At 38.0% G+C, this 11,641-nt stretch overlaps 1 protein-coding gene across 1 annotated transcript; it reads left to right on the top strand.

Moving 5' to 3' along the window:
* Nucleotides 1-1,344: 1,344 nt before the first annotated feature.
* On the top strand, nucleotides 1,345-11,641 carry FRRS1L (ferric chelate reductase 1 like). The gene is made up of 6 exons (XM_072411915.1): nucleotides 1,345-1,455; nucleotides 2,851-3,047; nucleotides 4,301-4,385; nucleotides 5,763-5,901; nucleotides 8,070-8,316; nucleotides 9,534-11,641. The coding sequence occupies exons 1-6, from the start codon at nucleotides 1,433-1,435 to the stop codon at nucleotides 9,704-9,706; spliced, it is 864 nt and encodes a 287-aa protein (XP_072268016.1). The 5' UTR covers nucleotides 1,345-1,432; the 3' UTR covers nucleotides 9,707-11,641.

The following is an 11,641-nucleotide window of genomic DNA, read 5'->3' on the forward strand; positions in this document are numbered from 1 at the left end:
TGTATAACTGGTATATCAATTATCTCTTGCATGCCAAACTCTGCATAAGCTCAAAAGAGTGATGAAGAAGTGATCTGATCCCTACTAACATTGGCTGGTTAATTGATTCCAAAACCAGTTACTTTGACATAAGGTGGTGTACACCTTAAGGTGACCACAGGACAATAGGCATTATGTATACTCAGGGTTTAATAAAAGCTACTGTTATACAACAATGGTTCTAAGAATATGATTTTTAATTAAATGTTAAAATGCTACCAGATAACTTTGGCCAACAATAAAAAAATCAGTTGTAACACATTGGGCCTGTCCTGGCATCGGGAGAGAAGATGTGGCTGAGCCGCAGAATCTAAAAAGCCACCAATGTTCACCATAGTACAGGATGATGGACATGACGTGGCTTCTCCTCAGACACACTGGAGCAAGCAGCTGCAGTGCAAAGTACAAAAATGACAGACACAATTACAGTCGGGAACAAGTCAGGGTGGGCAGCAACACAGGTATAGTCAAGATCAAGTTGAAGCTAGTAACTGAAGATCAAGAAAACTTTGGACATGACCTCAATGTGCATGAAGAAATGTCAAACTAATGTTAGAAAGCATTATTCTACTAAAAGAGTAGTTGTAGCAGAGAATCAATAAATGGTCAATGTAAACATGCTTGGGATAAACAAAAATATATGAACAATTAAAAAAAAAGAATGTTAAAAAAATGTACTGGCCTGTTTTTTTTCTAGCCATCACTCTTCTGTTAATTCAGAACCTCCATGTGAAACCACAGCTCATTGCTGCTGTGCGCCTAGAAATGGCAAGCTGCCCCATGGGTATCCAGATTTGCCGCAGTTGCAGTGCAAATGCAAGTGAAAACGACACGGCCAAAGGCAACGAACTGGATTTTGAGTCTTGATTTGCTGCAGTTTTATGCAGCTGTGGATAAAAATAATTTAAATAGAAGAGTTTGGGGATTCTGGCTGAGCCTGCAGCAAAGTGCTGCAGCTCACCATGGGTCTCAAATAATCCTACACACTATACATTTTTTACACACCTCTCAACACCAGTCACACAATACCTTTAAAACATTTACAAAATAGACCCATATTTGTAATATAATTTTATTACAAATACATATATATATAATAAAACAAATAAAATGAGAATAAAAAAAAGCAGGCTGTGAACCCTTATAAAGTTTAGATTCTCTTGAATGTATGGATCTATATATCAGAATCAATCCATGTACATGCATAGAACTCATAGATGAATGAGACATTGGAATGGATAATCACACACACCATGATCACATCCCTTCTCCATGCTGCACCTTCTGTTCTGTAAGACCCCCATCCCCAGCTGGGTCACATGACTGTGATGTAATCAGAGGTCCTTTCTGTTCTCTGGGAAATAGGAGACACAACAGCCCATGTAACCGGCCTATGGATGCAGGATCATCAGGAAGGTAGGCTTGCATTGAGCAGTCATATGAACATTTAAGGCACTTGCATGTTACAGAGACAGACTGAGGTGCAGGAGCTGTTTCAGCACCATCTGTGAGCATCCATGATACACTAAGGAGGGGACAAATCAGCGTTCTGCTATTCCCCTAAACCAATACTGTATGAATGTCATAGCTCCATGTCTCCGATGCTGCTCCATTTCTCCTTAGTATCTGAATGTGTTCCTTTATAGAAGGGGGAGGGGTACAAGCTGTGTGTTTGTGTTTTGGATGTACTAGGTTATTTTTCTGGACATTATATTGTGATAACATCGCAGGGTAGAATATTTCAGACAACACTGGTGTAAATATTGTGTGGTTACATGTTGTTTATGACACACACATCATCCATTGAGCTCCTATTCCTACCCCTCTGTTCTGTATCACAGCTTCTCTGTATCCAGGATCCCTCTCTGGTCACGTGGCTGTGATGTCATTATAGGTCCTGTGTGCTGCATCTGTGTGAGCCATTGCTTCATGTGTGCAGTGATTGGGGTGTAGTGACATGGAGGAGTCCTGATTTCTTCATGGATTAATGTCCTGCAGTTTCAGCACCATGTCTCACTGTAGTGTGTACACAAAATGCTATATACATAAGAATAGTCACAGTATACCCGGATCAAGTTACTTAAAGTGGAACTAAACTGAAAACAAAAAAATCACACTTACCTTTAATCCGGTTGGTCCCTTCGATGGCGCTTGTCCTTCCCACGATCTGGTCCAGCGTCATCCTGAAATTACTCTTCATCCCGCCGCAGTGGAAGCGCCGGGAACCGCCATGTTCCGTCTTTACTTCCATCTTCTTCCTCGGTCTTCTTTGTCCAACACCCGATCCCGCACTGCGCAGCTGTGAAGGGTAAAACAAGAGAGCCAATCTTACTGCACATGCGTGAGACCGGCATCTCGTTGCCCTAGGAGGAAAAATGCCCCTTCTGCCCATGCCTGGGATTAGGGCATTCCTAGTCGGCTTTCCTGGAGTGCTGATCCCACTGTGCATATGTGAAATCTCCATTTTTTTCTTATTGTAAGAAAAAGCCCCTTCTGCACATGTCTGATCTCAGGCATGTGCTGAAGGAGCACTCTGAGCCTCCTGGAATGTGTGAGGTACGTATCCCAGGAGGCTCTGTGCTCCCATCCCGTCTTGATCACCACAGCTTTCTTTTAAAAAATAGTTTTAAACTTAAAAAAAAAAAAAAAACTTTTTACCTTAATGGGTTGTCTACCCTTCTATGTAAAGTAAAAATGTTGGGTTTAGGTAAGCTTTAAGCTAGCATTAGAACTGGGTATGTGACTGTTAGAAAACGTTAAGGTTAAATAATGTGGAAATATTGATATACAATTCTTGTTTTTCTTCTCTAGTGCCATGATTCTGCTGTGCCTGAATTTGGGGACTTGGCTACTCTTCATATCATCAGCCAAGGCTAATCCTGCAGATGAAAGTGCAGCAAGGGGAGGACACACTGATCCAGGGGACCCTGCTTTGGATGAGAAACATCAGGATACCTATGGCACATTTGCTTCTGAATTTTATGACTTAAGATACCTTTCAGAAGAAGGTCAGTCAGTGATTTTGCTTATATAGTAAATGCATGTCATGAGACCTAAAGTATAATTGCAACCAGTATTGTTTTAGTTGTTTGAAATGACATGAGAAAAGGTTAGAATCTTATTCAGATTTTTATTTCTTCCTGCATCCCCACAGGGCAAAATCTCTTTCACCTTCTGTGACAGTGCACACTAGGGCAGATGATCTATCAGTCAGAGATATATACAAAGTTCTAAACACATTTGCTGTAGCAGAGATGGGTTGGAACATCTTTGTGGTTTGCAATGTGTTCTGTGTTTGTGTTGGCAAAGTTTCTTACACCTATCACACTGACAGTGCTTACAGAGAGACACAACATGCTCCAATAAATACCTAACAGCAAAAAAGCCTGATAGACATTCTAACCTTTCCTACACTATCCAAAACTGAGATTTGTTTGGAATGCTATAAATTCTGTCCTTCATAAAGGTAAGTAAGTCCCAAAAGCCTTTAACGGAGGTACATTTTGCCTATGGATTTGTTTAATCAATACTGAGTTTAAATGATTCCAGTTTGTGACAGGTTTAGTGGGTTCTTCAGTCTGCAGTTAACTGCCCAAAGATACAATATCACTTTATGGTGCATTGAACATTTAATGTGAACCAAACATTGGATATATATTTTTATGCTAAGTGCCTGAATGCTGTGTAAGAGTATTCCCTCTCTGAGATCACAGTATGTCCCTGGAAAATGTCCTTAATAGTTTAGGCCTCCAGAAGGCCTGTGTTATCTTTGATAAGGAGTCAGTATCTACTTTTTGGAGTTGACATAGTAGTGTAAATCTTTGTACTTTTGGCTGTGTTTACTATTGTCTCACATGGGTGAACCACTGCCCCTGATTCATCAAGCAGAATCGGATTATCGGTCGCGCATTCGTATTCGCGATCCGGAATCGTACGCGATCGCGCTATTCAGCAACTGAAAAAGATCGCGGCCGGAGCCGCGCATATCCGGCAGCTTTACACTGGCGAGCGTGAATCCGGCTGGTAGTGAGGCGAGTGTACGCGCATACTCGAGTCCGGACCGCGGTAATCCGCGATCGATGGCCGCGCGTACTTTCGCGCTTCCAGCGAGCGCGGATTTTATTGATGAATCAGGGGCACTGTGTCAGCTTTTCACCTTGTGACTTGCTACAGTGTTGCAGTGCTGCAGTCTATATCTTTGGGGAAAAAAGAATAAAGACATGATCAAACCTAACACAGAACATTATCTTCTCTTTTGCAGGATATCCTTTTCCCACTGCTCCTCCAGTGGACCCATTTGCAAGGATACGTGTGGATGACTGTGGTAAAACAAAAGGATGTTTTAGGTGAGTATCTGCTGGATCCATTTTTCCGGACTATTATTTTGAGCTCTGTTTATAAATCAGGTAAATCAGACATTCCTTGGTAGTGAATCTTCCAGGTCCATGTGTTTCAATGGGAGTAACTGATTCCCAGCTGGATTATGTCAAATTCCTTGCTTTGTAAATAGAGCATCTTTTACTCTTTATGACCATGAAATATAAAGATTTGTGTGGCCATTTTAGTGGAGTCTTTATCTTACTAACTTGTAAATGTTTCTTAATAAACAGCACTGATCTTATGAGGCAAAACATAATCAAGTGTTCATAAAAATAGTTGATAGGGTCATATAATATTGTACTCATAAATACAGGTACCATACATGCATTTTGTTTATACTTGTTTTATTGCCTAAAGAAAAAGAAAACTTTTCAAACAAGTTTTGTACATAGCGGATGACAATTTAAATGGCATTAGAGGCCAATATTGATTTTTTTTATGTTGGATAAAGTATGTGAACATTAAGACCACTATGAATTAATTTTATAATCTGTGTCCTATTAAGAGATTCCCCCTCACTTCTTGTCCTGTGGACTAGGAATTTGGAGGGTATTCACCGTGAGAGAGATTTTCACTCTCTTCCTGTTCTGGTGCCAAATTTTGCATTTACAGTGGATACAGTGACAGTGAATCTCCTTAAAGCAGACCTGAACTAAAATCTTTACTTTACATGAAAGGGTAAACAACCATTTAAGCAAAGTAAAAATACTATTCTTTTTTTTTTTTTTATATATTCCTTTTTTTTTTACTGCAACACCCTTAAAAAAAAAAAAAAAAAAAAAAGAAGACCCTTTCTTTTCTGTCTTGATGGCTGCGCAGAAGGGGCATTTTCCTACACCGAGGGGAAAGAGATGTTGATCTCACACATGTTCAGTGTGGTCGGCACTCTTTTTTTTCCCTCTTTACAGCAGGCTATGTCATCTGATCTCACGCCTGTGCAGTGCAAGATCGGATGATGTAGCCAGAAGAAAGAAGGCTGAAGATGGCAGTACCCGGTGCTTTTTCCAAGATGGTATGAAGAAGAAGCGTCCCGATCAAGGTTTTCTTCAATGCGATCGAGGGATCTGCGGAATTAAAGGTAAGTGTGACTTTTTTCATTTCAGTTTAGTTCCGTTTTAACATGAACACGTAAAATTGGTTCTAACCCCTTGCCACTGTCATACTTTAACTCAAAGTCTTTTCCAATTCTTTAAACACTATCTAATGGCTATAAATAGCCTCAATCCAATATTCTGGAAAGAAAGGTTTTACAATTATCACAATAGAAGGATATAATTTGAGATTTATTGGATAAATATCTGTATAAAGTTTTAAATTACAGCAAAGTATTTTTCTAATTTTAGGTATGGCAAACCAGGGTGCAATGCGGAGACCTGTGATTACTTTTTAAGCTATCGTCGTATTGGTGCTGATGTAGAGTTTGAGCTCAGTGCTGACACTGATGGATGGGTAGCTGTTGGGTTTTCATCAGACAAAAAAATGGTAAACAAATAAAAACTTCTTTTACAATGCACACTATATAGCTTGTTTTTAAAATACCTGAAAATTTTTTTTTTATTGTAGTCAGAATATATATGATACAAGGGGGTGCTGAGAAGTTCCTGGCTTTGCCCCCTTCCAGATGAAATAGAAACATAAGTGTGGGGGCATATGACAGCCTAATATCTTAATATGTAACTGTGCAAATATCAGGTTTTTGCGATTCTTAAAACTGTTTTTTCTTTTAGTGAGAAGCTGTCATGGCAGAGGCACAAGCAAGTTTCATGTCGTTGGAGTCATGGGCCGTCATGAAGTTTTTGTTTCTCCAGGGAAAGTCAGCAAAGGACATTCACACTGAGATGTCACAAACACTAGGGGGGAAGTATCCTTCCTACAGCATTGTCAAAACCTGGATATCTCATTTCAAGACTGGGCATTTCACTGTTGAAGATGAGCCCTGCAGTAGGCGCCCCCCCCCCCAACCTCAACTGACCCGGCAACTGCAATGCTGTCCATGAGCTGATTAATGAGGACCGTTGAATATCCGCAAAAAAAACAGTCCAGATACTTGAGATCTCACGGGAGCGTGTTGGATTTGTTATCACCACTATCCTAGACATGCGCAAGCTTTCAGCGAAGTGGGTGCCGAAATGTTTGAACAGTGATCAGAAGAAGAAACGAGCTGAAGCATCCAAAGCCTTTTTGGCCCATTTTGAAACTGCACAGGATTTTTTGGCTAGGTTAGTGACTGAGGATAAAACCTAGCTCCACATCTATGATCCTGAAACCAAGGAACAGTCAAAGGAATTGCGCCACAGTGGGTCCCTGCGGCCGAAGAAGTTCCGGACCCAAAAATCGCCCCAAAAAGTCATGGTTTTCGGGGTCAAAGACAGTATTCTGTTAGTGAACTACCTACCTCAGGGCTCTAGTATCACTGGACAGTATTATGCTAAACTCCTGGACTAGCTGAAGGAGGCAATTAAGACGAAACGTTGTGGAAAGTTGACCAAGAGATCCTTTTTTTTGCAGGACAATGCACCTGCGCAAACGTCCATCGTTGTGGCTCCCAAATTGAACACCCTGGGTTTCCAATTGGTCCACCATACCCCTACTCACCTGACCTGGCCCCTTCGGAATATTATCTGTTCCCGAATTTGAAGAAACACTTGAAGGGGCAACGTTTTGAGAACATTTCTGACGTCAAAGATGCTGCTGAGAGCTGGTTTGCGGCCCAAGCAAAGGACTTTTATTTGAACGGTCTAGAAAAGCTGTAACTACGCTGTACCAAGTGCATCAGTCTCAGGGGGAAATATTTTGAATAAATGTGTTATTTCATAACTCTGGCTCTCTTCTTTTTGGGCAAAGCCAGGAACTTCTTAGCACCCCCTCGTATATATGATAATTTTGATAATATACAGTGGGGAAAATAAGTATTGAGCATGTTAACGTTTTTCTCGGTAAATATATTTCTAATGGGGCTATTGACATGAAATGTACATCAGATGTAAGTAACAACCCAAGTAATCCACACATACAAAGACATCAAAACAACTACATCCATGAATTAAGTTATGTGTAAGAAAATGGAATGGCACAGGGAATGAGTATTGAACCTTTGAAGGAAAAGTGAAAACCTGAGGAGCAGTGTTCACAGAAGAGGCCCCTGGTACCTTCATGATTTGAAGTTTTTGTTTGTGTGAAAGAACTGGCCCAAATCACACAAATCAAACCACACAGGCTTCTTTCAAAGCTTATTCCCTGTGCCATTCCACTTTATTACACATACCCTAATTTATGGATGCATTTGTTTTGATTTCTTGGTATGTGTGGATTACTTGGGTTGTTATCAATATCCCCATTAGAAATATATTTCTAAGAACGTTGACATGTTCAATACTTATTTTCCCCACCGAATGTATGTTGATGTTTTACTGAGTAAATCTGGTTGTTTGTTTCCATTTTTATTGTTATAAAAAATTTGTATTGTGACATCATCTTTATCTTCTTATCATATATATAGCAAAACAGTAGGTTAGTGCAGGTAATAAATATAAAAAGTTCTTTAGCAAAATACAGAAGCTTTTATTTCTTTCTTTCTTGTATTTGTATTGTTGTCTCAATACACTTACTCTTTATATCTGTTCCTAGTTAAAAAAAACGTTTCGTTTCAGGGAGGAGATGATGTCATGGCCTGTGTACATGATGATAATGGAAGAGTACGCATCCAACATTTTTATAATGTAGGCCAGTGGGCTAAAGAAATTCAGAGAAACCCAGCAAGGGATGAAGAAGGAATATTTGAAAACAACAGGGTAACATGTCGGTTCAAACGCCCTGTGTATGTTCCCAGAGATGAGACAATAGTGGATTTGCACTTAAGCTGGTACTATCTGTTTGCCTGGGGACCAGCAATTCAAGGTAAGATATGTACAGTTATATGTTGGCGTTATGGTAAGTTATAAATCCACAATTATTTGAATTTTAGAGCTACATTTAAAGTTTCGACTTTATCTGTAACTTAAAGATTTACAGAATACAATTCCAAATGTCAAAAGAAGAATTAAATGTATGATTAATGGCTTTGATGCACCAAAGGCTTTAATCCCTTGCATAATAGCATTACCATTATAAACATTTTTACATTAGGGCAGAGCAGAAGGATGACGTACTGCTACTCCTTCATTGACCAGTTAGCTGGTCAAAGGAGGTGAGATAACAGCAATAAACAAAACTTCAGTGGTTAATTTTCCTGCTGTTACCATGAATTGTGCACAGTGACAATTTACACAAGAATATGTCTGCAACTTAATCTGCACTTTAAAAGTATCCTCAAAGCTCCTTCCCCTCACTTTGTGTAGTACCCATTGGTATATTAAATACAGTACATAGTTCTCAGACTCCACAGACATGCAGCACATTATCCTGTGTTTTTATTGAAATCAGAACAATCCTCCCTCCTGTGTTAACATCAAACTCTGGGAAAACCTAAAACTTACTCCATACTTTCCCTTATTCTGAGATCATCAATCAAACATTCTTGGAAGGTGTTTAGGTTAGTGCACAGACACTTAGAAAAAATACTGGAATACAAAACCATATACTTTACTTTAAAATTTAAGATTATTTATGTCTTTTAAGCAAGTCCACTTTACACTGACCACAGTTTAAAGTTTAAAGGTCATGCAGTTTTGCAGTCTATTATAGTTTTAAATATTTCATCCAGGCCAAAGCTCCCATTATTTTGGTGGGTCTGATGACCCTTGAACCAGAACCTCATTTTTACTGTTTTATATAAAAAAAAATAATATTGTTAATATTTTCCACACCTTTTTTTTAATTCAGCTGTAATGTACTTTTCTAATTTTAACTGACCGTTTGAGTGGGGTTTAATAATATAACAAAATGCATTACATTTCTGGTCCTATCTGCAGAAATTGAAAGTCATGGGAGTAGACAAACAAAACTGTATAATGTGAGAACCAGTGCACCAATAAGAGGTACCAGAGAAGGAAGCTTTTTTGTCATATATTTCTGTAAAAGAAAAAATTTGCATTTAGAAAACATGAATTCTTTTTCCTTAACCATAATTTAATTGATGTCTTTCTTTAAAACACATCTTTCTTATGATTTTCCAGGTTCTATAACAAGACATGATATTGATGCTCCTCCGGTTTCAGAGAATGTTGTAAGCATTTACCGTTATGAAGATATTTTTATGCCTTCAGCAGCCTACCAAACCTTCTCTTCTCCTTTCTGTCTTCTACTGATTGTTGCTTTAACCTTTTATCTGCTAATGGGAACTCCATAAGACTACAATTGTTCACCTTTGGAAATGACACACGTTATAAGGACGTATTGCTCTGTGTTGTGCTAGATATTTTCTGCTGATATCTTCTGCTGGGACAATCCTTTTTTTTTGTTAAAGGTCCTTCTAGCAGTGACTTATTATATTGCAGATGCAGACAGTAGATGGTATGAAATCATCATGTGCCAAGACAATAAGCAATGTAGGTGTTATACTGCTTAAATCTTTAACATTTTTAAAACAAATCTGTTGCATATTATACATTTTACAGTATTTAATTTTTGTGGCAAGATTTTAGTGATTCAGAGCTCCATATCTGTAGGATACAGATTTAAAATCATATATCTTTCAAAATAGCAAGCAACTTATCAACATTAAAAAACTCTGTTCTGGTTTTACAGCCTAAGATCCATAGAACACTTTGGGCTTCATTCATGAAACAGGGAAAATGACATTTCCTCAAACATTACATTGTGGGAATCTTTGAGGTCCATGAGCCTGATTTATTAATGCTCTCCAAGGCTTGAGAGAATACACTTTCTTCAGTAAACCTGGAAACAATCTGGTTCAGGATTCAAAACATTTGCTAGCAAATAGCAAATGGCTTTGAAGAAATCCATTCCAGGATCACTCAACTTTACCAATGAAAGTGTATCCTCTCTAGCCTTGGAGAGCTTAAATAAATCAGGCCCCATGTGTTTCAGTACCAGTAACTGATTTCCACCAGGGTATTCTGAGGGAATGCCACATTCCCTGTTTTATAAATAAACCCGTTTGTGTTATCCTAAGCATATACTATGCAATATTCTCTCACTATGTTATTTTTGATCAATATTAAAATTATAATTACAAACAATACAAACTGATTTTGTAATCGACTATAAATACTTGATGTACCATCCACTTTATTGATTGATATCTCTCTTATTTGGTATTATTATCGTTTTCACAATTATATATAATTGAAATATCCATTTCAATCAGATATATTTCACACAAAAAGTGATTTTGGTATGATAGTTCAACAACAGTAACCAATCAACCTAAAAAAAATTCCCTTCCACATCGTTGATTGATATTCTGCTCAAAAATTGATCACAAATACAATAGCTTTGATCATTTTTGATTGCTTCCACATTTTTATCTATTTGATCTAAAGTACTGCATAGTAGGGCATCCTGCATAGGGCAAATCATCAGTGTACTCATATGGGACTGGTAAAACTACTGCAGTATGCAGGGCTACCAATATATTTTAGGACCCATTCAAACTTCTCTGTTCATATGCTTTGTGTCACACATTAACATGTGTTGCTTTAAGGAAGCATGTTAATTTTTCAAAGGGTTGCCAATACACAGATCAAAAGCAAACATGCAGAATTTTGTCTGACACATTACAAGAAGGTATCGTACCAGTATTGGAAACGCAATATGCTAACACATGTACCCTTTAACAAATCACACTTCAAAAGTCTGAACTTTGAATGGGCCCTAAGTATATATATCAGTTTAAAAGAATAGAAATAAGTGAAAGTTAATACAGCTCCCACCAACCACCCCCTATTTATGTTACAGTACTTATGAAAACGACAAAAATTTACATATTTTTTGTATTTTATTATATATTACATTAACTGTATGCAGCACAGTAATAAACTGCTAATTTATTTTTTTTTGTATTGGTTTTCATGTCTCACAATAAAGTTTATCACGTTATTTGTTTTAGCTGGGTAACTCCCTCTCCTCAACTGAGTTTAACACCTCAAAAAAAAGATTCAAGTGTCTGACCTGCAAGTGAAATGGCTGCAAATGTATCTGTGTATTACATGCAGGTGGGCTTTGTATTGTTTGATCTTTACTAATTTCTACATAAATTGAGAGGAATGTATTGTTTTGTATAAAGTTTTGAATCGTAAAATAAAATAACAGTTGTTTTTAC

The sequence above is a fragment of the Pyxicephalus adspersus genome, chromosome 5, assembly GCF_032062135.1.
Source record: "Pyxicephalus adspersus chromosome 5, UCB_Pads_2.0, whole genome shotgun sequence".
Classification (NCBI taxonomy): Eukaryota; Metazoa; Chordata; class Amphibia; order Anura; family Pyxicephalidae; genus Pyxicephalus; species Pyxicephalus adspersus.